Consider the following 23,295-nt stretch of genomic DNA (forward strand, 5'->3'; position numbering starts at 1 on the left):
CTTGTCGGTATTTCGTAGCAGTGGATGAAAGCCAACTCGCCCACACACGCCCACACACACATCCACACACACGTATTTGTTACATACACATAATTCATATTGGACCAATAAGAATATCACTGCTGCTGGCAAACCTATGGATGTACAAGCGATCCAGCTACCAGTATCAGGTATTCATGGATATGGGGAAAGGGGTGTGTCTGACTCTTATTATCATTACTACTGTTGTTATTGAAGAGGTCAAGGTAGAATAAATATTGTATTCATGCAGTCATTACGTCCAGTTAACTAATTGATAGTGGTATCCTATCATGCTGGTTATATCGCTACAAAGAAACTCTTCTCGCCCTCCTTTGGCACTACGCGCGCTCTCTCGATAATCGGATCAGCACAGCTGACCCGGATCCGCTCCGGAGTCGCTGGACTCTCTAGTCGCAACACTTCCTGCACGTTCCATTGCTGGCGCGCTGCCTTGAGCGCATCGCGAATGGCAAAGAAGACGGCGCTGCCCATGAACAGCGGCGGCTCACCAACACCACGGGATCGCTGGATAGTGCGAAGGTTCTCCCATTCCACGTCCTTTAGCAGACTGACGTTAAAGATCTGGGGAATATCCCGGAATCCAGGGATCTTGTAGTTTCCGGGTCCCTTGGTGAAGATCTGTCCCGAGGCCCGGTGCCATAGACTCTCTTCGGTGGTGAAAAGACCCTGGCCTTGGATGAAAGCGCCTTCGATCTGCCCGTAGTCGATCGATGGGTTGATGGTACGACCAACGTCCATTTTGATGTCAGCACGCAAGGGAGTCCAGTCGCCTGTGAGTGTGTCAATCTGCACCTCGGCAGCGGTCACACCCTGAGTAAAATAGAAGAACATCTGTCCCTTGTTCTCGCCCCACACGTAGCCAATGTCCGGGGTACGGTAGTATCCCTGCGCGGAGAGGTTGACCCGATCAAAGTAGGCCGCGTGAGCAAGGTCCTTCATAGGTGCTCCCGGCATCTTCTCCCTGTACGGCTGAAGACGTTCATTGAGCTGCTCGCAGGCATTGTAGATGGCGTAGCCATTGAGATCAGAACTGGCCGACGCAGCCGTGGACGATGTGTTAGCCACAGTGTTTGTGGCAGTCTCCGAGATAAAGACGTTGGAATGAGGCACACCCAAAGCTTCAGCCGCAATCATAGTCATCTTGGTATGTAGCCCTTGACCCATCTCCACTCCACCGTGAGCCACAAGGACACTTCCGTCGTGATAGATATGCACCAGTGCGCCAGCCTGGTTCAGGAACAGAGCTGTGAAAGAGATACCGAACTTGGTAGGGATGAGGGCCATTCCACGCTTCGACCACTTGTGCTTCTTGTTATATTCCTCCACAGCCTTCCGTCGATCCTCGTACGAGCTCTCATCCATAACTTGCTTATACATCAACGGCACATGCCAATCCTTCAGCTCCTGATTGTAGTGGGTCTTGTCACCAGGCTTGTACATGTTCTGCCAGCGGAGTTGTTCGACTGGTATTTGAAGATGATCCGCAACCTCCGATATCATGCACTCGGCGAAGAACATACCCTGAGGGCCGCCGAAGCCACGGAAAGCGGTGTTTGAAACGGTGTTCGTCTTGCAGATACGACCACGGACGTGCATGTTCGGTATGTTGTACACTCCATCGATGTGCGAGAGCGCTCTTTCTACCACTGCACCGGACAGATCTTGGGTGTGACCACCGTTGGCGTACACATCCGCATCAAATGCAAGCAGTTTACCTTCTTTCGTCACTCCCACCTTCCAGCGGCAGAAGAATGGATGGCGCTGACCGGAAGTAGCAATGTCCTCGTCGCGATTGAGCATGCACCGCACGGGCAACTTCGCCTTTGCAGCAGCTGTGGCACAAATACCAGCCAGCTGGACCGAACGTGTCTCTTTGCCACCAAAGCCACCTCCAAGGCGCTTTACCCGAGACACGATTTTGTTGGCAGCTACACCAGTTACTTGTGCAACGTAAGTTTGCCTAGAGATAATCAGTAAAGCCTTTCTTATGGTAGTTTCCGTGACTCACGTTTCCGTGGGGTTTTGTGTTCCACTCCAGATCTCCATCTCTCCGTCCTCAAGCTTGGGGATGGCAACACAAGCCTGAGTTTCCAGGTAAAAGTGTTCCTGACCACCCATTTTTGACTGTCCAGTGAATACATACTCTGCTTCTTTAAAGGCACTCTCTGGATCCCCACATTTGATGAAGCGGGAGTGTTCAAAGAACGACTCGGCCTCAATGGCTTCTTCCATACTCAAGATTGCTGGAAGCTCTTCATATTCTACCTTGACCGCTCTCGCACCCTCCTCCGCGATCTTGGCCGACGTAGCGAGAATCATACCAATCGGCTGACCAGCAGTCGTGACCTCATCAACCGCGAAGAAAACTTCATCGCAGTTTGGAGCTCCCCACCAATTGGCTTTGGGGTTAGGGAGATCGGTATGATCCACGTAATTAGCAACGCCAGGAATATCGAGAGCTGCTGAAGTGTCCACACTCAGAATACGAGCATGTGCCTTAGTCGAAAGAACCATGCAGCCGTAAAGCTCGTTCTTCATCAAAGGCATGTCATCGGTGTACTGTGCTTCTCCGGTAGCTTGCTTTAGTGCAGAGACATGAGGACTAGCCTTTCCGAGAATCTTCTGTTGATATGCTGCAGAAGCCTCGTGGTCTTTCTCTCCGGATGAAATGGCTCTTTCAATCTCGGCAATGACATCTTCATCAACATCTGCCTCCGTGACCTGGATGGAGGACAATACATCGTGATAGAACCGGTAGAAGAATCCCAAGGCGAGAGACTTCCTGTAAGTCGCCATTCCTCCAGGAACACCGAACTTCAAGTCGAAGTCCTTCTCTAAAGCACCCATGGTACCCTCAAGGGTAGCAGGGTTGGTGAACTTCTTGCCAGCCAAGAAGGCCTCTGCGTTGCGTGCGGACACGGTCATGGGGGCCAGCCCTCCGAAGACTAAGTTTACGCTCTGCACGTCATGGGAAGGAGAAAGTGAGACCCTCAAAGCTGCGTTCACTATCGCGATGTCATCATCCTTTCTCTTCGACTGCTTGTAGGCACGCAGATATTCTCCCTTTTCGGACGCAACTGGGATCCTTAAACAAGCGATAATAGCGTTAGGAGGGAGCGCAGTGGATCGATAACCCCTGAAGAATTGGCTCATAGGGATCTCGATAACTTCACCCAACGACATGGCTACAAGGACAGTGTTGGTAGCCACAAAGACCGGGTTCAGATCAGAGATTGGAGATGCTGTAGCCAGGTTTCCTGCTGGTGACGCGACATTGCGAATTTGCCTTCCAGCGAAATAGCGGAGTTGCTTCTTGATGGCATTGAATGGCTGGCCTCGCAATGGCCCATAGCGCTCGAGGGCTTCATCACAGATTGATTCGAGGTCGGTCAAAGAGACATTGGCCCCGATCTCCAGATGGTCATCCTTGAGCGAATACTGACGTAGTTCCGGAATATCACCGACATAGACAGAGGCACTGTACCTCATCGCCTTAAACTTAACCTCAATCTGTGTTTCCGTGCTTCCGCCGATGATCTTAGCATCGGGGTGTACAGCCTTGATCTCCAATAATTGTTCGAGGTTGACCGGACGGTACCACTTCTTTTTCTTGTTCCCGAGAACCAAAGGTCGGAATTCGTGCTTGTGGAGCTGAGGCGGGAAAATCAGTTCCGTGCCCGGACTATATTCGATAAACTCGGGCGGCGTGAATTTCGGTGCATCTCCATCTGTAGTGTCTGCTGATGATTGCTTGCAGCAACCCCCAGCGCCGTTCTGCTTATCCATACAACAACCAGTTCCACCATTGGCCAGGGCTTTCCCGCAGCCCTTGGGAGCGGTGAAGCTCTGAGCAGCATCCAATATGGGCCTGTACCCGGTGCAACGACAAAGATTCCCGTCAAATGCTTCTTCGACGTCGTGTTCGGTCGGCGCGGAGTTATTGCGTAGGAGGGCATAGAGGCTCTGTAGATACGTTAGCTTAGTCCCGCCAATCACCATCCCTCGAAGAGCATACCATGACAATTCCCGGCGTACAGAAACCGCACTGACTTCCATTTCCAACCGCAAGCCGCTGTTGAACAGCATGGGGATTCTTCACATCGCCGATTCCTTCCACGGTTATAACATGTTTCCCGTCCACACTGATCAAGGGGGCGAGACAAGCGTTGACTGAGGCATGGTAAAGCTTCTTCGTCGTCGGATTGAAATGCGATACAACCTGTTTCATGTCAACATGAACCTAAACACCGATAGAATGACCTAGGTACATACCACTGTGCAAGCACCACAACCACCTTCCGCACAACCTAGCTTGGTGCCTGTCAGGCCGATACCCCGCAGATACTCCAATAGCGTGACTTCAGGATTGATCGAGTCGAGAACGACCTTTGTGCCGTTGAGATAGAAACGAATAGTGTCGTCCCAATCCTCAGTGAGCTGAGCCAACGTGACAGCCTTGCTGGCAGCCACCGTTGGCTTTGGTGATTCTAAAATGCCTGGGGCCATCTTGTTTCCTGAAGCTCAAATGCGGAAAGTCGAATTCCCCGCCGAGATGAGCGGACGCCAAGACCGGCCGGTCAGTGTGATGATGATTCAGTTGCTTCAAATTCGGATTGGAATAGCATCCATGGAGGTATTTAGAGCAAGATTTGTTCAGAACGTAGAGGGATATACTATGAAACTTATGGTGGCAAAATGATATAGAAAGGGGTGAAGTCCCTCCCCGGCATAAGCTAACCAAGGAAATGGAGTCATGGACAAGCTTATCGTTGCCTCCCCACTGCGGTTATCGCTGGCTATCGATGGCCCGCCTGGCGGCGATCGCCACTGTCCGATGGGCGGTAACCTACGGCAGATGTCATCTGATCACTAATCTGGCGACTCTCACTGGTGCCCGGTGAACCAACTAGTAGTAGTGAGTACTCTATACGACCTAGTCAGTAGAGTCTCGATTATACTATTAGAAAATGGAATAGCAAAGCAAGAAAATATATAGTAAGAAATTGCGGGTCTAGTACCAACAGCAAGAAAGAAGAATAGGTATCGATCAACGCCGCTCCCAATGCTCTGGCCGAAGCCACCCAGGCAAAGATAGTAAATAAACCGTTCAAGCGAAGAGAAGCAATGTACACCAACAAGTACTAGCAATAAAATGTCTATAAATACGAGCGATAAGCAAAGACATTAATTATACTTTTGGCTTGGCTCCAATGAAGTCCTTTTCTTCTTCCTCCCATTTCTTGCGTTCCACGACGCTGCGCGCACTGCAAAGTGATTACTTGTTAGCTCATACCATTCAATCTTTAGTTCTTTCCTTTCAATCCCGCCATAAGGAGAAGAATAGAACGCTAGAAATTTAGGGGTCTGTGTCGGTGTACTTACCGGTATGCTCTCACGAAACGCCAGACTTCCGTGTCCGCCAAGTTCCAGGCCTCTGCCACATCAGTGATACCAATTCGATTGGTATCTTTACCCTTCAGATACTCTCGTGCCTGTTTCAGGATGCCATACTCCTTCTCGACACCTTGCTCACCAGGGTTGGCCTGTTGGACGGATTCCTTCTTCTCTTCTTCATTCTTTGCATCGACCTTGCCATCACGAGGGATCTTGAAACCAAACTGCCACTCAAACTCGTCCAAGAGCTCGGACGGCAGAGACTGCCCGGCCTGAGGAGGCAGCGACTCCACAGTCATCCATAGTGAGGTGCCCACAACGGCGTCATCGGCAACGGCTCTCTTAAACACAACAGCTCTCGCGGAACCGCCGATGTCAGTACCGAGGTGCTCTTTGGTCACTTCGGCCAACCATACATCACGGTCTGTCTCGCGGCGAATGTGCCGCGTTGTGACCTCGGTGGAATCCTGCTGCAGACTAATGAGCGTAAAAGGATGAGGCAGAGTCCCGATCGTGAAAACTTGGGTCGTATTCCGGTAGGTCGCTGGCTGGCTGACCTGCATGGGCTTTTCGGCATCGCAGGGATGACATTTCGGCGAGTTCGGAGGGCACGAGTGGGGAACGGGAGAACTAGGACATTGCACCAGGGCTTTGGCAAGCCGTAGGGCCGGTTCCACCAGAGCCGTAGTATGCTCGGGAAATGGCTTCAATACAGCAACGCCTGCAGGGAAGGAGTTTTGGAAGGTGTTGTGCAAGTGGGCATTGATCAACTCAGCCAAGGCCAATCGCCCAGCAGTAGGCGAAGAGACAATCTTCTCAGCAACTGTAGGGTAGTGGCTAGTAATGGCAGCCGAGTCATACAGAGCCAAAGCGCTAGGCTCTTCCACCTTAAAGAACTCGGTCGGAAGAAGATCGATCAGAGAGGTGGACTTGTCATCCACCTTGTTCATAGCTTCCTTGATTGCATCGTTGATACGCGACTTCTCCCCAGAGAATAAGGCATTCCCGAAGCCATCGAAGCGGGTGATAAGGGCAGGATCAGTGCCCCGACGCAGATAAGTGAGAAGAGCATTATCGTATCGGGCCATGGGAAAGCAGTGCCAATCCGCAAGCATACCATCACCCATATGACCCCAGGCTAGCCACCGGAACAGCTCACTTTCAAGTTCCGGCTTGAGACTCAATGGCTGGACAAGCTCGTAAAGCTGGTTGTTCATGGCCTCCCCAGGGCCAAGAATGACGGGGCGGAAACCCTGCGCAAACCAAGCCCTGCGCCAGGCGAGAAGCAGCTGCGCGTCCGCATTATCCTCCTCCCGATCGTTTCCTTTGTTGGGCTCGTAGTACGTGTAGATGAACGGGCGATTTCTAAGAGGAGGGAGGACGGAACGGTTCTCATCGAGGGTGATAGATGACGAGAAAGGGTTGATCCACGACCAGTCGCTGAACCACTTGGACTCGCCGCTGGTGCTGTTGGGTTGCGGTTCCGGAGGGGTATGCACTGTCGGGTGAAACGATGGCAGATGCAGGTTATTTAACGAAGGAAGTTTCGGGTGAGGGACATATTTGGCCGGACCGGAGACTTCCTCACCAGTCGATGGGTCGGTTACTGGAGAGGAGGAGAAGATAACCAAGACAAGGGCAACAAAGACGATGATGGTAATGAGAGCCGTGCTCCGGTGAGGGACCATCATTTTGATCGAGGATGCACGGCCTGGATCTGGCCTGAATAAATCAGGGGAAATCTGCCGAGTAGAAGTTCTGGCCGTCAAAGTCAGATGTGAGAAAGTGATCGGATGTTCTTCTGTGAGGCTTCTTCTGCCTGTCCTAATGCGGGTAGGAAACGAACGGTAAGTAATAAATTAGGTATTACGGCCAATGTCTTTAGGGGGTTAGGGGATGAAACTGAAGGAGCGAAGGTGGTTGAACGAAGGAGTAATATAATAACAGGAAGAAAAACGAGGTGTGTAAGAGACGTCAGAGACTCGTCTATTAACCCATGGCAAGCGAGAGTGAGAAGTTGACAACCCGAAGCACCTCAGCAGGAATAGAAGCATAGACTGAAGGCAGCGTTGCACTTTGTTCCTGATCACCCCAATGCGGAAGTGCCTGGAAGGGGTTCAGAAGCCTAGACCCAAGCGGGTAAGTCAACGATACGACCGTGTCTCCATCCCAAGTGGATAAAGAGTCCCAGTTGTTGGACAAAATGTGTGGTAAGCCACCGCCGCGTGTGGCGGTGCAAACAGAAAAGCGGTCAGTGTATTATTACATTCTGTTGAAAGTACCCCAGAGGCGGTGAGATCCTAGCCATCGAAATGATCCTCCCAAATTGTGGGGAGAAAAAGGAAAGGAAACCTCAGGCTACTAAAACTAGTACTGTCTGGTGGGCTGCAGCCGACATCGGCACTTTTTCTCGCGTGCCCCTCTTGACTCATCGTCGATCGCTGCTCTTCCCATCTTCAATTCCAATTAAATTCCCTAATTCCCTACTGACCTTTCATATCCCGCCAAGTACAGTTGACGTCCCTCATCCCCCCACTTACAAGGGCATCGCAACTGTAACAATGGCTGTCGAATCAGTCTCCTTGCAGGAGCGCCTCGAGCGATGGGCTCAGAGACTCCAGAACCTCACAGTGTCTCCCCTCACCCGAGACTATCCCGACAACCAGAAGCAGGAGCTTCCCAAGAGGGCAATTGAAGCCTTTGAGTCGATTCAGCTGTCCAAGGAGACGCAATCAGACTTGCAGAAGATCTCCGGCTCTTCGTCCGGATTCACTGTCTTCCTGACGGCTTTCATCGTGCTCGTGGCACGCCTTACCGGTGACGAGGATATTGCCGTCGGAACCAGCTCCAGCGACGATGGCCGTCCTTTCGTCCTCAGAGTCCCAATCGAGGCATCCGAAACCTTCCTGCAGCTGTACGCCAAGGTCCAGAAGGTATGACAAAAATAAAGGTGGCGTTTATCATCGTTGTAGCTCATCTAACTCTTTCCTAGGCATTCGAGCAAGGCTCGGCCGAGATCGTACCTCTGGGCAGTCTACGATCCTATATCCAAGAAAAGTCTCAATCTGAACGCTCTCCCGTCCTCTTCCGCTTTGCTGCCTACGATGCCCCTGCTGCCTCCCAGGATTACCCTGCCAACACCTTCGAGACAACAGATCTCGTTGTCAACATTGCTCCGATCAGTGCATCGGATGGCTCCACAACCCAGGCGGAATTGGGAGCTTACTACAACCAGAGACTCTTCTCCAGTTCGAGAATTTCCACCATCCTCAAGCAGCTTGCCCGCCTGGTCGAAAATGCGACCAGCAACCCGGAACAAGCAATTGGGCGCATTGACTTCATGACCGAGGATCAACTGGCCCTTCTTCCGGACCCGACCTCCGATCTGAACTGGTCCAATTTCCGCGGTGCTATTCATGACATCTTCGCCGCTAACGCTGAGAAGCACCCCGAAAGACTCTGTGTAGTGGAGACCAAGTCGGAGCGGTCTCCTCACCGGGAATTCACCTACAAGCAAATCAATGAAGCCTCCAACATTTTGGGCCATCATCTGGTCCAATCGGGTGTGGAGAGAGGAGAGGTCGTCATGGTGTACGCTTACCGTGGTGTTGACCTGGTGGTAGCCGTTATGGGTATCCTGAAGGCTGGCGCGACCTTCTCGGTCATCGACCCTGCCTACCCCCCGGAAAGACAATGCATCTACCTTGATGTGGCTCGCCCTCGGGCATTGATCAACATTGAGAAGGCCACTAAGGATGCCGGTGAGCTCTCCGATGTGGTCCGCTCATTCATCAACGAGAACCTGGAGCTGCGCACGGAAGTCCCTGCCCTGGCCCTTCGCGACGATGGCTCCCTCGTCGGAGGATCGATCAACGGCCAGGATGTCTTGGCCAACCAAGTTCCTTTGAAGGCCAAGTCTGTTGGCGTCGTTGTCGGACCTGACTCCACCCCGACTCTGTCCTTCACTTCTGGCTCGGAGGGCAGGCCCAAGGGTGTCAAGGGTCGGCACTTTTCTCTCGCATACTACTTCCCATGGATGTCCGAGACCTTCAAGCTTACCCCCAACGATCGGTTTACCATGCTCAGCGGTATCGCTCATGACCCGATCCAAAGAGATATTTTCACCCCTCTTTTCCTGGGAGCTCAGCTGCTGGTTCCTGCCCGGGAGGATATACAGAACGAAAGGCTTGCCGAGTGGATGCGCGAGTATGGAGCTACTGTCACTCACCTTACCCCTGCCATGGGTCAGATTCTCGTCGGCGGTGCTTCGGCACAGTTCCCCTCGCTTCACCACGCCTTCTTTGTCGGTGATATCCTGATCAAGCGAGACTGCCGCTCTCTGCAGGGCTTGGCCCCCAATGTCAACATCGTCAACATGTACGGAACGACTGAGACACAGCGTGCGGTCAGTTACTTCGAGATCCCGAGCTACTCGAGCGACGAGGGCTACCTGGACACCATGAAGGACGTCATCCCGGCAGGTCGGGGTATGCTCGACGTACAGATGCTGGTTGTTAACCGCTTCGAACCCAGCCGCATTTGCGCCATCGGTGAAGTTGGTGAAATCTACGTCCGTGCCGGTGGTCTTGCTGAAGGCTACCTGGGTTCGCCTGAATTGAACCAGAAGAAGTTCCTCAACAACTGGTTTGTTGATAACCAGACCTGGGTTCAGAAGGACCAGGCCAAGGCAGACAGTGCGAACGAACCCTGGAGGCAGTTCTACCAAGGCCCTAGAGATCGCTTGTACCGCAGTGGTGACCTTGGCCGTTACACTCCTTCGGGAGATGTCGAGTGTTCGGGACGTGCAGATGATCAGGTCAAGATCCGTGGGTTCCGTATCGAGCTGGGTGAGATTGATACCCACCTGTCTCGCCATCCCCTGGTGAGAGAGAACGTCACCCTGGTGCGTCGTGACAAGTTCGAGGAGCGAACTCTGGTCAGTTATTTCGTGCCGGACATGAGCAAGTGGGCTGCTTGGCTGCAAGAGAAGGGTCTCGAAGACGATGACTCTGCTGAAGGAATGGTCGGCATGCTTAGACGGTTCCGTCCTCTTCGTGACGACATTCGTGACCTGCTGCGGACCAAGCTCGCCTCCTACGCCGTGCCGACGGTGTTCATCCCCCTCAAGCGCATGCCCCTCAACCCTAACGGCAAGATCGACAAGCCTGCGCTGCCCTTCCCCGATACTGCAGAGCTTAGTGCCGCGGCTCCTCGTCGCAAGTCATCTGTGGTCCAGGCTCTCTCTGAAACCGAGCAGGCGCTGGCCTCAATCTGGGCCTCCCGCATCCCCAACCTTACTGCTCGCATGATTGGACCTGATGACTCCTTCTTCGACCTTGGAGGGCACAGTATCCTGGCCCAGCAGATGTTCTTCGACATCCGCCGCAAGTGGCGCGGAATTGACGTTAGCATGAACGCCATTTTCCGTAGCCCGACCCTCAGGGGATTTGCCGCCGAGATCGACCGTCTGCAGAACTTCGAGTCTTTCGCCAGCAATGATGACAGTACCGCTGCTAAGGCGGATGCTTCAGCTACCCCTGATGAGCTTGACGACGAATACTCGAAGGATGCCCGGAAGCTGGCAGAGACCGCCTTGCCCGCCTCTTTCCCCACGCGTACCGAGCCTATTCTGTCCAGTGAGCCAACCATCTTCCTGACTGGTGCTACTGGCTTCTTGGGTGCGCATATCCTTCGTGACCTCCTCACTCGCAAGTCGCCCATGGCCAAGGTTGTGACCCTGGTTCGTGGTAAGACCGATGAGCAGGCGCTTGAACGTATCCGCTCCACATGCCGCGCCTACGGCTTCTGGGATGAGGCCTGGACCAGCAGACTGCAGTGTGTTTGCGGTAACTTGGGTGAACCCCGCTTCGGATTCTCGGATGCTCTCTGGGATGACTTGACCAAGCGTGTGGATGCCGTTATCCACAACGGTGCTCTTGTCCACTGGGTCTACCCTTACTCTACCCTTAAGCCGGCCAACGTTCAGGGCACCATCGATGCTCTGAAGCTTTGCGCCAGTGGTAAGCCCAAGCAGTTCTCCTTCGTCAGTTCCACCAGTGTTCTCGACAGCGACCACTATGTCTCTGAATCCGAGCGCATCGTTGCCGCCGGTGGAGCGGGTATTAGCGAGGAGGACGACCTCGAGGGCAGTGCCGTTGGACTTGGAACCGGCTACGGCCAGAGCAAGTGGGCTGGAGAGTACCTGGTCCGCGAGGCTGGTCGTAGGGGTCTGAAGGGAACCGTCGTTCGTCCTGGTTACGTTCTTGGTGACTCCAAGACCGGAAGTAAGCAAACAGTCTCCCAGAATATTGATTTCCAAAACAAGCTAACATACAAACACTAGCCACCAACACCGACGACTTCCTCATCCGTATGATCAAGGGATGCATCCAGCTGTCTTCCCGCCCCAACATCAACAACACCGTCAACATGGTTCCCGTGGACCACGTTGCCCGCGTGGTCATCGCCGCCGCATTCCAGCCTCCTTGCACTCCCATCGGCGTCGCCCAGGTCACTGGACACCCGCGTCTCCGGTTCAACCAGTTCTTGGGTGCTCTCCAGCTGTACGGATACGACGTCCCGCAGGTTGACTACGTCCCCTGGTCCAAGTCTCTGGAACAGTACGTCAATGACGGACAGCACGATGACCCCGAGTCCCAGCACGCACTGTAAGTTCCTACCCTACCCAAACTATCCACTATATTCCTAACATCCAATCTCAGCATGCCCCTCTACCACTTCGTCACCTCCGACCTCCCCTCCAACACTAAGGCCCCCGAACTGGACGACGTCAACGCCGCCGCCTCCCTCCGTGCCGACGCCGCCTGGTCCGGCATTGATGCCTCCGCCGGCGCCGGCGTCACCGAGGAGCTGGTCGGCCTGTACGCCTCTTACCTCGTTCAGACCGGATTCCTTCCTCCCCCATCTGCTGCCTCGACCGCAGCTCGGCCTCTGCCTACGACCCAACTGAGCGAGGATCAGAAGAAGGCCTTGTCGAACGTTGGTGGTCGTGGTGGTTCCTCTTAGATCATATACATATAGGTTTTCTCACTGTCTAGCGTGTTTTGCTATATCGGTTTTTCCTTTTGCACTTGGGGTTATGTGGGTTGTTTGATTTGTGTGGTACATTGTATGAGGTTATGACCTTTTCTCTTATCTTTCTCGGGTGACAATAAAAGTTCCTGTATGAATTGGTTGATGGGAAAGTAGAAAAAGGAATGTATAGAAAGGACACTGTATATGGGGTGGATGGGTTGGTTAGAGGTAGAGGATTTTCTCTCTTTCTTCAATGGATTATGAACCAGTTCAGATACTTTCCTGATGCACGTAACAATTGTTTCAATGAAAGGAATTAGTCTTATCAAGACCTCTGATGTTGATTGTAAAGAGACTCGGGCATACTCTGCCAAATCATGGAAGATGTACGGGATTGTTTGGTATCTTTAAGGGTGCTTGAAGTCAGGAAGAACGGGGAGGGCCGAGAAGGGAGGCACTGGGAGCGGGTGAAGGGTCTGTCTGGTGAGGTGTTCAAGCTACGTTGAAGGGTTTTCAAATATTTACATTGCACATGGTTCTATGCGGATCAATCTTATTCCTCCTAACAAGCAAGACTAGACAAGTAATAGCAACTAAGGAATGACTGAAAAGCAAGAATCAATACAAGACAAATCCCGAGACTTAATCATCACCATCTCCATCGTGATCCGCATCACCCCATCAGCTCCAAATTGATTGTCATAGATGCCAAAATGGCTCTTTCCGACGATCATCGACTCAGCCACTAGTTAGTACCCCAGGTAGCGTCACCAGTGTCAGTGCCCTGGAAGGTAAAGGACGAGGCGTTCTGGACGATACGCGCAATTGGCTTCTCCGACTGGTCGGTGGTGAAGAAGTCAATGATAAATTTCTGGTTGCGAGTTAGCAGCATGCCTTGATACCGATATATGAAGTGGAAATGGGACTGCGTACGCTTCCATCCATGTAGATCTGGACGCTCTGGTTGCCCTGGAGGTATTGCTGGTCGTCATAGTAGACGGTTGCACTGCTTGCTGTTAGTGTTGTTTTGTATAAAGAAAGGCAAGACTTTACTTGATAAAGGCACTGTTAGGCCTGTAGAAGCCAGCAGCTTCACCCTTCACGGCCTGTCCCATGCTCTTTGAAGTCAGGTCAAAAGTCAAATCAACCCGAGAGATGTTGACTTTGCCGCTGATGCGGTCATGGTAGTTCCAGTGATAGCAAGAGCAGCCATTCGCGTGCGCCAAGGATGCCTCCAGCATCTGTCGACCCAGGGGCCGGCTGATTTCCTGCTGGAAGGCCTTCTTGATTTGCATCTCAGACACATCATGGCCGTCAGAGCTGGTGATGGTCACTCGGCGGAAAAGCTGCAAAAGCTCTTCGTCGGAAGAGCCCGACTGAGAGACTGCCTGGAGAGACATGGTCTGGACAGGGGGAGCGGTGGTCACAACGGTAGACATTTTCACAAGGTTGTAATTATTTGAATTCAAAGAGTATGATCAAGAGGTAGTTCTTGTGGTTGCTTGCTTTGTGAGCTGAGTTGGTGATGGTGCTGAGAAGACCTGGAGAGGAATCTGCCTTCCTTATATACTTTTCGCGACTGAGAAACGACTGAGAGCTGACATTCAGCTCCGAGATCTGTTCAGATGCTTCGAGCGGTTTGAACTTGGTGATAGCACAGTCACTTCGAGTAAAACCTTCCAGCAGTTCCTCTCTCAGGCCCGTATGTCGACCGGAAACTTCGCTACGAACTTCCATCTGCACGATGAATCACATTTTTCAGCTGTCCTTGAGCACTCGGATCTCACAATAGCAAGTCTGGTGTCTTCATTGGGCATGAATCCGGCCTTGCGCTGCGGAAATGCTTGCGATGGGTATCTTCATCGTTGCAAAGCATGACTCTGGAGTACACAGCCCAGCTAGCCACATTTTCATCCCCAAGGTGAGCAGTTGTAGGCACTGACATAATGCTAGTGGGTGTCAACCCATCCTGGAGCTGACACTAATCTTCCATAAGCCCCGTCTCTCGTCGGCTATTTTTGCTACTGGTCATCATTGGTAATTCATATGCGGCTAGAGGCCTATACATTTTGAGAACAATAGAGAACGATGGGTGCTTGCAGGAAGCAACGCTGTTGGCCATATAGATGCACTCGTTTACTTTGACGCTAGATCATGACGCGGTGCTAAAACATGATAGACAGATGGTCTGGCCTGCATCTTTCTTGGATATAGACTGTCCAATGAGATTTTTCTGGTGATGTCTGTCGGGATACAAGAAAAATAGCGCATCTCCAATCAGCATGATCAGAGAAGTAATCATGTATACACACCCATGGCAGTTTGCGCATCCTGGAAGCCACATGTATACACAAGGATCACTCAGTGAGAGGAACGGTGTTCACCCGACAATTCAGCGGTGAACAGCAATTTTCTCGCCATGATACTCTAGATGGGTATTATCACCACCTAGATGTCTTCTAGTTCAAGTACCGTTGATAGTCGCTTGGCGTCAGGCTGCGCTGGGTGGGAACTGTCTCGACTGCTCTCGGAACTGCCAAGATCGACCGACTGGAGGTATTGGGTAATGGTTTAGGTGCTGGAACATTGCATGCAGCAAGTGTTCTGCAGAAGCCAGCTGAACCACTGACGAGCAGCGACATGAGCAGGGTCGACGTTCAAGGCTGCGATCAGACCCAGCTCGGGAATTTCTACTAGATTTCCTTCGGGGCTGCCGGGATGTTCGGACTGTTCGACCATGACATACAGTGCTTGGCTCTAGAGCGCATAGCCCCGCGACGTACCGTTCAGCCAGCCCTTGATGCTACAAACGTCTGTCCGGTTTTTTTGTATGGAACGGGCGGCTCAATCAGGTCTGCGGCCGAGACAGATACTCTGTAATACCCGCACCACGTGCAAAACGGTTCATTGATCGTTGTACAGAGGCCGGGGGTGTTCCAGTTCTTGTCTATATGCAGCCTCCAGTCGCCTGACGGTCACGTCGGACGACTCTTTCCCCAGAAAACCAGTGATTCTCAAGGCAGTGGCTGGCGCCACCGCCACCAACACCGTTCATTGGCGGGGTTGCCTTGCTCGAACGGGATCCTACCCCGGCGTCTTGTTCCCCTTCTTTCCAAGTGAGGAACCGTGACTTTATTGTGGCTTCCTCAGGGGTTGGCGTGTGCCTAGATTGGCTCGAACATTTTATCCTATCAGGAGATCGCTGCCTACTTAGGTAGACGAGACGGCGATGCCGATTGCCATAAGGCACATGCTGCAGCAGTGCATTCTTTTGAAGGAGTAGAGGTAGTGCTGTGATTGAGGCAAAAATCAGAGAGGATCGAACAGTAGAGGGGTAACTATGTGGAGAGACAGAGAGATGAGGAGGAGGAGGAGGAGGAAGAAGAAGCGAAGCCAAACAAGCAAAGATGTGGATCACGGGATCCCCTCCTTGGCTACCCCTCCTTCCCTTTTCTTGTGCATGAGAAAAGTCATTTAATTATTCCCCTTCGACTTCCAGTCTGCTGTGTATTTCTATGCTGAATGCTCCCTAATCCTCTTCATTAGACATACACACTGTACGGAGTACCATAACGGATGATCTTCATAATGAACCCCGCATAAGCTTCCCGTTCCTCTGGACCGATGGGTCCAGCGCAGCTCAACCCGAGAATGGGTTGTCGGTAACTCATCGGCTCTGGCAACTCATCGCTTCGCACTTTCGGCAGTTCGGTGGGGGAGCTTAATAATGGGGTCAACCAGCTTGCTCTGGATCCATTATGCTTCGGCAACTCGACTGAACTGGCTAGCTCGCTCGTCCCTGACTTTGAATTTCACTTAGTGGTAGCTGCGAAGTATTGATAAACCGCTTGCAGTCCCGTCAAGATACTCATTTCCTTGTAAATTCTTCTACGTCACTTTGCTCCAGCACTTGGTACCTCAGAACTTCATTTGTAGGTGACTTCCACATCTCGAGTCCTTCCGCAACTTTCCGCGTGCTTGTGGAGGTAGCATCATAGCTAACCATGGCGTTGCAGTTATTTGAATACATCCACCATGGCTGCTAACAATGAGATGGAATATGTCCGGTATGTCTCCTGACTGCGATACTCGCCCTGTAGATACTGACCTAGCTAATGAAATTGACATGTAGCCTGGGAAACTCGGGACTGAAGATCTCTAAAATCATTCTGGGCGCCATGTCCTATGGCGCCAAGCAGTGGCAAGATTGGGTACTCGACGAGGAGGAGGCTCTCCCTTTGATTGAGCATGCCTACAAGCGTGGAATCAACACATGGGATACGGTACATTCAAGCCACTACGTTTCTCTTGCCTCAATATCGTGTTAACTCGCTTCCAGGCCGATGTCTACTCCCACGGCCGCTCCGAGGAAATCATTGGCAAAGCCCTGAAGAAGTTCTCTATTCCCCGTAACCGGGTTGTCATCCTCACTAAGTGCTACTTCGGTGTGGATGACCAAGGTAACTTCCCTCCGATTTCTGCTTCCGGTGTGAACGACGGTGATTTCGTCAACCGGGTTGGCCTGTCCCGCAAGCACATCTTCGACGCCGTTGATGCCAGTGTCGAGAGACTGGGAACATACATCGATGTGCTGCAGATCCACCGGCTGGATCGCGATACCCCGCGTGAGGAAATCATGCGAGCTCTCAACGACGTGATTGAGAGTGGCAAGGTCCGATACATCGGAGCCAGCACGGTAAGTCTTGCCTCTTCCCCTTCCTTCAACGACACATGCTCACGCCTATAAAGATGGCTGCATGGGAATTCCAGACTCTCCAGAACATCGCCGCCCGCAATGGCTGGCACCAGTTCATCTCCATGCAAAACTACCACAACCTGATCGCCAGAGAAGAGGAGCGCGAGATGATCCCATACTGCCGCGACACTGGCGTGGGCCTGATCCCCTGGTCGCCCATGGCTCGTGGTGTGCTGACCCGCCCCTGGGGCTCCCGCTCAACTGTGCGTGAAGCAACAGACGGGGCACTCAAGTTTCTCATCCGCAGCCGCGAGACAGAATCCGACAAGGCTATCGTCGATCGTGTCGAAGAGATCGCTAAGAAGAAGGGTGTCAGCATGGCCCAGGTGGCCATTGCTTGGTCGCTGAGCCATCCCAATGAGAACCCTATTCTTGGCCTCAACAGCAAGGAGCGCATTGACGAGGCTGTGGCCGGTACCAAGGTTAAGTTGACCGAAGAGGAAATCAAGTACCTGGAGGAGCCTTACATCCCTAAGGCTATCACTGCTCTGGAGCGGTAAAGAATAGAATACGATGATCATATATGCAAACAAAATGTCATTCTATACTCTTCTAAGATCGTATTGTTCAGTCACTCAAATGAGCTCTAATATGACATTTAATTACCATTAGCAGAAAGGACGAACGAACTCGTCCTCTTCATGCGCTTTAGTGATATATCAGTGATCGACAGGATCAGTGAACAAGCCTTGCCCACCCTCTGTTAGTAGGCCGATCGCTCACAACCAACCCCACCAACCAATCGTACTACTTAATACTCTGCAATCCTTCGGAAACTAATCCCACTACGTTCCTACTAGCTGGAAAGTACTCTTCTCTAATACGTGCAGATACTATACTAAATTCAACGAGACCATGCTCTGTGTGCCAAATATATGTATTTTTCAAAATATTCGTACCTACTCTACAAAATACCCATTTCGAGAAGTACCTGTATGTTTCCGAAAGCAATCAATGCTGCGGACCTAAGTTTGTACATATGCACGGACAGGAAGGTGATGCTGATGTTGATGGCAATGCCAGAATAGAGAATCAGTAAGGAAGGAGATAAGAAGGTTTGGAAAAAGGAGCGCTATCAGATATATGTCGTGGTATTCATATCGCTGGTAAGTTCAAAAGAGCTGAGAGATGATGTGCGGAGGAGACAAGTCTCATGCAAAGTTGGGAAGTGGGAGATAATTGCCAGACACCCAGTGCGATAAGAAGTAGCGGTAGCTTTGGCCTTGGAACAGAGGCCCTGCCATCCGCTTGCATACAATACAACCGCAGCTCCAGGCTTTCGTGTCACTATTGTAGTGTCTTGGATGAAATCGAGAGGTATGCTCACCTCTGCAAGAGGGAGATAAAAAGAGAAGACAGCTGTGCAGAGCAAAAGAACAATGAATGGGGTATGTAGTTTTAAGCTCCAGGCTTGGCTCAATGATGATGTCCGGTTTTGCGGATGATATAATCGAAGAGGCTGCTAATCCGATGCCGACGCTTTCCCTTACTCGGTGCCGAGTCTACGGGAGAGTCAATGCCTTTTACGCGAAAGGAATCGGCCTGGCGTGACTGGTTGTTATCGAATCCCTTGGATCGGTCTATCACTTGATCAGGGGAAGTCGTTGTTTTGAAATCTTGGACGTCGGATTTTCTGTGGGACCATAACCTGCGACTTTTGGAGTCCTGTCGGGCAGGTGTGGCATCGACAGCTTGGTCCTGTCTCTGCTCACGAGGACTGGAGAGGGTACTGTGTCGATTAAGACGACCGTTGCTACCAGAAGCACGTCGGTTAGTCCGCTCAATAAAAGCCGCACCAGTTGAGTTGGATCGTCTCGATAAGCTTCCAAAAGTCGTAGATCGGTCGGACATCGTGGATTGTGAAGGGACATAGCTAGACGTCGAGAGACGATGTCTTCGACCATTCAAAGGGGGAACATCATCGTGGCCATCTTCCCTCTCGGCTCTATCAGTCTCGCTTCGAATCGCAGTTGGCGAGCTGTGTCTCGACGGACACATTGTCTTGGAGTTGATTGCCAAGGCCGAGTCGTCGTAAGTGAAGTTATGAGACCAACCTTCCCTAAAGGCTACCCATATGCTGGTGATAATAATCAGCATGCGGAGGTCACTATCGGTTTTCAGAACCTTCCGATCCAATGGGTCGTCCATTTCGGAGTAGTCGCTCAACACGGACATGGCGGAGGTTGGTGAGCCAGCAATACCCGGTGTTGTCGGAATTGAGTACTCATCATACACCTCGAGGTAGTTGCGTGTCATCGTGCCAACAACAGGGTGACGACGAGTGCTGGGATTGATCACGCTGAACGTAAACCGCTTGCTCTCCTCTTGCGAGAAGCCCGGGGGCGCCGACACGCGACGATTCTTCCCACCTCTCAGAACCCACCGCAGAATCTGGATACCATCATCCGTGTTGGCCACGAATTCGTAGGAGCCATTGGCAAGAGGCGTGGCCTCCCAAACTGGTCCATGGTTCAAACAAATCTCCGCCTTTCCTTTGGATAAAGCATCATCCCTGAAGAGCTGACATATTGTTGCGACCACCTCACGTTGTTCTCCGCCTTCATCATCGGAGCTTAGAGACCTATCCCCATTATCGCCCGGCGCCCGCTCATAGAGGTCACTAGTTACGACAATGAGGTCATTGGGGCCTAGTCCTTTTTTACCGCGGAATATTGTCGGAAACTTGCGAGCTAGAGGCGGCAGAAACACAGTGGAGGGGAGCACATCCAAAAGTGGCAGAGGTCGTGGGGTTTGCGACACACGTTGAAGCTGCAGGAGAAGCTTAGGTCGGAGCTTTAATCGCCTATGGCGTGCGTGGGCCGCGGGATGCGCTAGCTGGTATGACGTTTTAGGGCGCGACGATTGTTTCCGAACTGATTGCGAACGGGCGATCCTTGATGGAGCCAGGACTGGGGTGACTGTCGAACGCTCGTCATCGCTCGAGGATAGTGTATCAATAGTAACTTTCCGCGACATTGTACGCTGCGTCATTTCGGGTTCCGTGGGTTTGCGCCGGTTGTAGATGCTGCCTAGTCCCCACGATGGCAGGGAAGCGAATGAGATTGCCGGGGACGAATGACGCGTCGGGCTAGGGATCTGGGTTTCCGATGGTAACCCGGGGTATTCGTTTTCGTGAGCTGCTGCCGCATCCGCTGTCAAGCCAAGGTTGAATAGCATTCTTTCTGGGGATGCGACAACGTCTGTTTAGTTTTCCCCGATCAACATTGACGGCGAAGATCAGTGGCAGTGACGGGGATTAACTATAATGACAATGACGGGGGTGGCTGTGGCTGACAGAATACGTCAGCCTAAGCCGATCCAGCTAGTTGACAAGTTGCCGTAGTTTGCTGTTTTGTAACCTCGTTGTGCCAGAGAGATATGCTGAATAATTCAGAGCAATGGAAGGCAAGAGAACAAAGACAAGAAAAAGACCCGGGTCAGGAAAGATTGGTGGCGGTAGTAGTAAGAGAGAATATGACGAGAAGACAAGGAAGGGGGAGGATGGATGGAGGGTGGATGGAAGGTAAGTATAGTAAGTAGTAGATAGAATGAGCGTGACCTGCACGGCAACTATCAACCCCTCCACCTAGAATAAGGCTGAAGCTGCAGATGTAGATTTGTCGAAGGAGGGGATTGAGGTCAGCGCAGGAGGCAAACCGGATAGATGGATGAATGGGGAAGTTCAGATGTCGTACGACGTGGACATTGGAGTAGAAAAGAGCAAAGAGTGGGCGGAAGTATGTAAGGGAGGCCGGACAGTGTGGGTTAGGGGGTCCAGAAGCGCCTTAATATTCAGACTTTCAGATGAGGGAGGAAAAGAAAAGAATACGAATCGCATGTCAGATGGGATCGATAGATCATCGATTAGAGGGGGCGAAAAAGATGGCGGTCAAGATCCCACCATGAATTTGGTGGGCAAATAGTCATAAATAAGAATCATCCAGCATGCTTCTTGACCTGAACTAAATAAATGGGGGAGGGTCAATGTGGAAAAAGAAAAGAAAAAAAAAAAAATAAGTGTAAAAAAGGAAAAGCAAAAATTACAGTAAAAGGAACCCACATGGAACCAGAAGTGACAATGACGGTTCAGTAGGTCACATTTGGTCAAGATCCCGCTGGGGGGCTGTTCTTTCCCCTTAGTGTCTTCTTTGCGAGTCTGGTCTGCGTATACTACTTACTATTACTATTACCCTTACGCTTTCACGGCGATAGTTGTCTGCTGGGCTGTCCATCGGGACCATCGGCAGGTCTCCCCCCGATCTACGGTTTAGAGCCAGTCAGCCAAGCCAAATTGCAAGAAATTGCAAAATAATGTTTCTAGGAACAGGCTGGGTCGTCTGGTCTCGTTGCATGAACTGGGTCCTGGCCATCCATGGCCGGCAGCTCGCATCCATGGCCCCAAGCAGCTAGCCGACGATCCTCTCTCTCGGAACTAACCAGACGCCGACACTAACATTTCTTCATTGGATGGCCACCCCCATCGGCGGTTTATTGGCTGCATCGTAATCATCTCGTATTGCTTGGCCCGTATCAAATCAGTGAGGACGATTACTACAGCACAGTAAGTGCAAAGTATGAACTCTGCCCTGCAGAATTAATAGATTCGTTAATTAATAAATTGTTCCTATTATTATAACGAAGATCATCCTTAATGCTTCCATGGAGCAGGACTATTTAGCATTCACTGTACTAAAGTCAAGAATTGGAGATTAATAGCTTGACCGACCCTTTGACCGACAACAGCATTTCGGAGCATCGGAGCTGAATTATGCAATCGAGATTAGGTAATCGAGGGGAAGAAACCATGCCGCTGCTATGCATACATACTTTCTGCTTGAGCATGTTGTGCCCTGTGGTGTAATCAGCATTACCCACCCTCATACATGCTTTACCTTACTTACCTCAGACTACGTCCCTACCAAACATAAACAAGGTTAAGTATCCTAGTTCAGTCAGGCTCTGGTATCTTAGTTGGCCTCTGCCACGATGCTATGTTAATTAATATCGGGGAGAGCAACACAACCTCCATCGTAGTATCCCCGCGGACCTTCGGGCTTTCGACATTTGCTGCAACGGAACCGGAAGCTCCGACTTGCCGGTAAGGTCCGCACCGTGCCATGGGACCGGATGTCGGATTTTAGAGGCAGCAAGCAAAAAAAGGTTTGGATCTCTGGGTCTGCAAATTTGAGGCAGACACGCCGCTGACTCAGTGCCACTTGGTGACGGAGACCAGCGTAAGGCTGAATCAGGACTGAAAGCACAGTAATACTAATCACACTCGTCCTCCCTTCACCTACTATCTTACTAGTCTAGCTGGAAAAGGTAATTCAGATCGTTGGTGCTATGAGACTTTACTTTCTGCCCCCCTTGCCCAACACTGCAGTGCCAAATATACTATCTTCTGACCTAGTGTCTGGTAACCATCTAAGCCTTGTCCAGCTAAGCTTACCTCTCGTATTAACTGATCCTGAGACTACTTGGCAGTGTCAAATGCCATCCTGAAATGCCTCGTTGTCTCCCCGAGGGAATCCGACCGAATGACTCCCTGGGTCGGGCTTGGCATTACGATCTAGCAAACGAGGGTCTGGTTCTGGCGGGGACCAGATGGCAAACTTTTCTCTTTAGTCTTGTAACGTTTCCATCGCGGACCCTCCTATCTTGCATGAGAGAGAAAAAAGTCGCTAGCTGCTGAGGGCGAGGCTGAGAACGGTATAGTTATGGAGAAACTTTAGCTGGTCAGCTGCCTTCTCGGCTTAATTGTACGAAAATCTATTGGAACTATATTTCTGAAAGAACACAGGCGTCCCGCGGCAAGGTACTCCTGTGATGAAGTGGGTGATAAACAAAGAAACGCACGGCTGTCTTTTCAAGCATCAGGGACACCGCATGATTTATCGACTACTTACTACGGTACATTGAACTGAGGCCCGGGCGACGTCGAAGTAAGAAAGGGGAGGACACCACTTTAGATGCCACCCGGGGCAATGCTGGATGGAGTACGTGATGGATACTTCGTCCGTCCGTTCAGCTGAGCCTAATTAGTAAAACCACAACTAGCTATACCCACC

The 23,295-nt window shown here is 51.5% G+C and overlaps 6 protein-coding genes across 6 annotated transcripts; 2 read left to right on the forward strand and 4 right to left on the reverse strand.

The window, feature by feature from the left end:
- Positions 1-318: 318 nt before the first annotated feature.
- Positions 319-4,758, reverse strand: BO88DRAFT_380094 (putative xanthine dehydrogenase HxA; the record flags this gene model as incomplete). Its single annotated transcript, XM_025704513.1, has 4 exons — positions 4,315-4,758; positions 4,058-4,261; positions 2,051-4,005; positions 319-2,002 (listed from the first exon to the last, which is right to left on the reverse strand). Exons 1-4 carry the CDS (start codon positions 4,546-4,548, stop codon positions 319-321), a joined length of 4,077 nt encoding a protein of 1,358 aa, XP_025567345.1. The 5' UTR covers positions 4,549-4,758.
- A 240-nt stretch (positions 4,759-4,998) lies between these two features.
- On the reverse strand, positions 4,999-7,127 carry BO88DRAFT_484470 (uncharacterized protein; the record flags this gene model as incomplete). The annotated part of the gene is made up of 2 exons (XM_025712280.1): positions 4,999-5,306; positions 5,425-7,127. 2 exons carry the CDS (start codon positions 7,125-7,127, stop codon positions 5,231-5,233), a joined length of 1,779 nt encoding a protein of 592 aa, XP_025567346.1. The 3' UTR covers positions 4,999-5,230.
- Positions 7,128-7,890: 763 nt separating this feature from the next.
- Positions 7,891-12,763, forward strand: aarA (L-aminoadipate-semialdehyde dehydrogenase). Its single transcript, XM_025704514.1, has 4 exons — positions 7,891-8,369; positions 8,429-11,720; positions 11,780-12,104; positions 12,159-12,763. The coding sequence occupies exons 1-4, from the start codon at positions 7,998-8,000 to the stop codon at positions 12,460-12,462; spliced, it is 4,293 nt and encodes a 1,430-aa protein (XP_025567347.1). The 5' UTR covers positions 7,891-7,997; the 3' UTR covers positions 12,463-12,763.
- Positions 12,764-13,216: 453 nt separating this feature from the next.
- On the reverse strand, positions 13,217-13,910 carry BO88DRAFT_410956 (uncharacterized protein; the record flags this gene model as incomplete). Its single annotated transcript, XM_025708021.1, has 3 exons — positions 13,217-13,342; positions 13,405-13,477; positions 13,525-13,910. 3 exons carry the CDS (start codon positions 13,908-13,910, stop codon positions 13,217-13,219), a joined length of 585 nt encoding a protein of 194 aa, XP_025567348.1.
- A 2,596-nt stretch (positions 13,911-16,506) lies between these two features.
- Positions 16,507-17,812, forward strand: BO88DRAFT_440778 (aldo/keto reductase; the record flags this gene model as incomplete). Its single annotated transcript, XM_025709826.1, has 4 exons — positions 16,507-16,538; positions 16,604-16,754; positions 16,811-17,167; positions 17,221-17,812. 4 exons carry the CDS (start codon positions 16,507-16,509, stop codon positions 17,725-17,727), a joined length of 1,047 nt encoding a protein of 348 aa, XP_025567349.1. The 3' UTR covers positions 17,728-17,812.
- Positions 17,813-18,425: 613 nt separating this feature from the next.
- BO88DRAFT_99768 (uncharacterized protein) lies at positions 18,426-20,649 on the reverse strand. The gene is made up of 2 exons (XM_025713316.1): positions 18,555-20,649; positions 18,426-18,496 (listed from the first exon to the last, which is right to left on the reverse strand). The coding sequence occupies exon 1, from the start codon at positions 20,402-20,404 to the stop codon at positions 18,644-18,646; it is 1,761 nt and encodes a 586-aa protein (XP_025567350.1). The 5' UTR covers positions 20,405-20,649; the 3' UTR covers positions 18,426-18,496; positions 18,555-18,643.
- Positions 20,650-23,295: the final 2,646 nt, after the last annotated feature.

This window comes from Aspergillus vadensis, assembly GCF_003184925.1.
Source record: "Aspergillus vadensis CBS 113365 unplaced genomic scaffold BO88scaffold_2, whole genome shotgun sequence".
Classification (NCBI taxonomy): Eukaryota; Fungi; Ascomycota; class Eurotiomycetes; order Eurotiales; family Aspergillaceae; genus Aspergillus; species Aspergillus vadensis.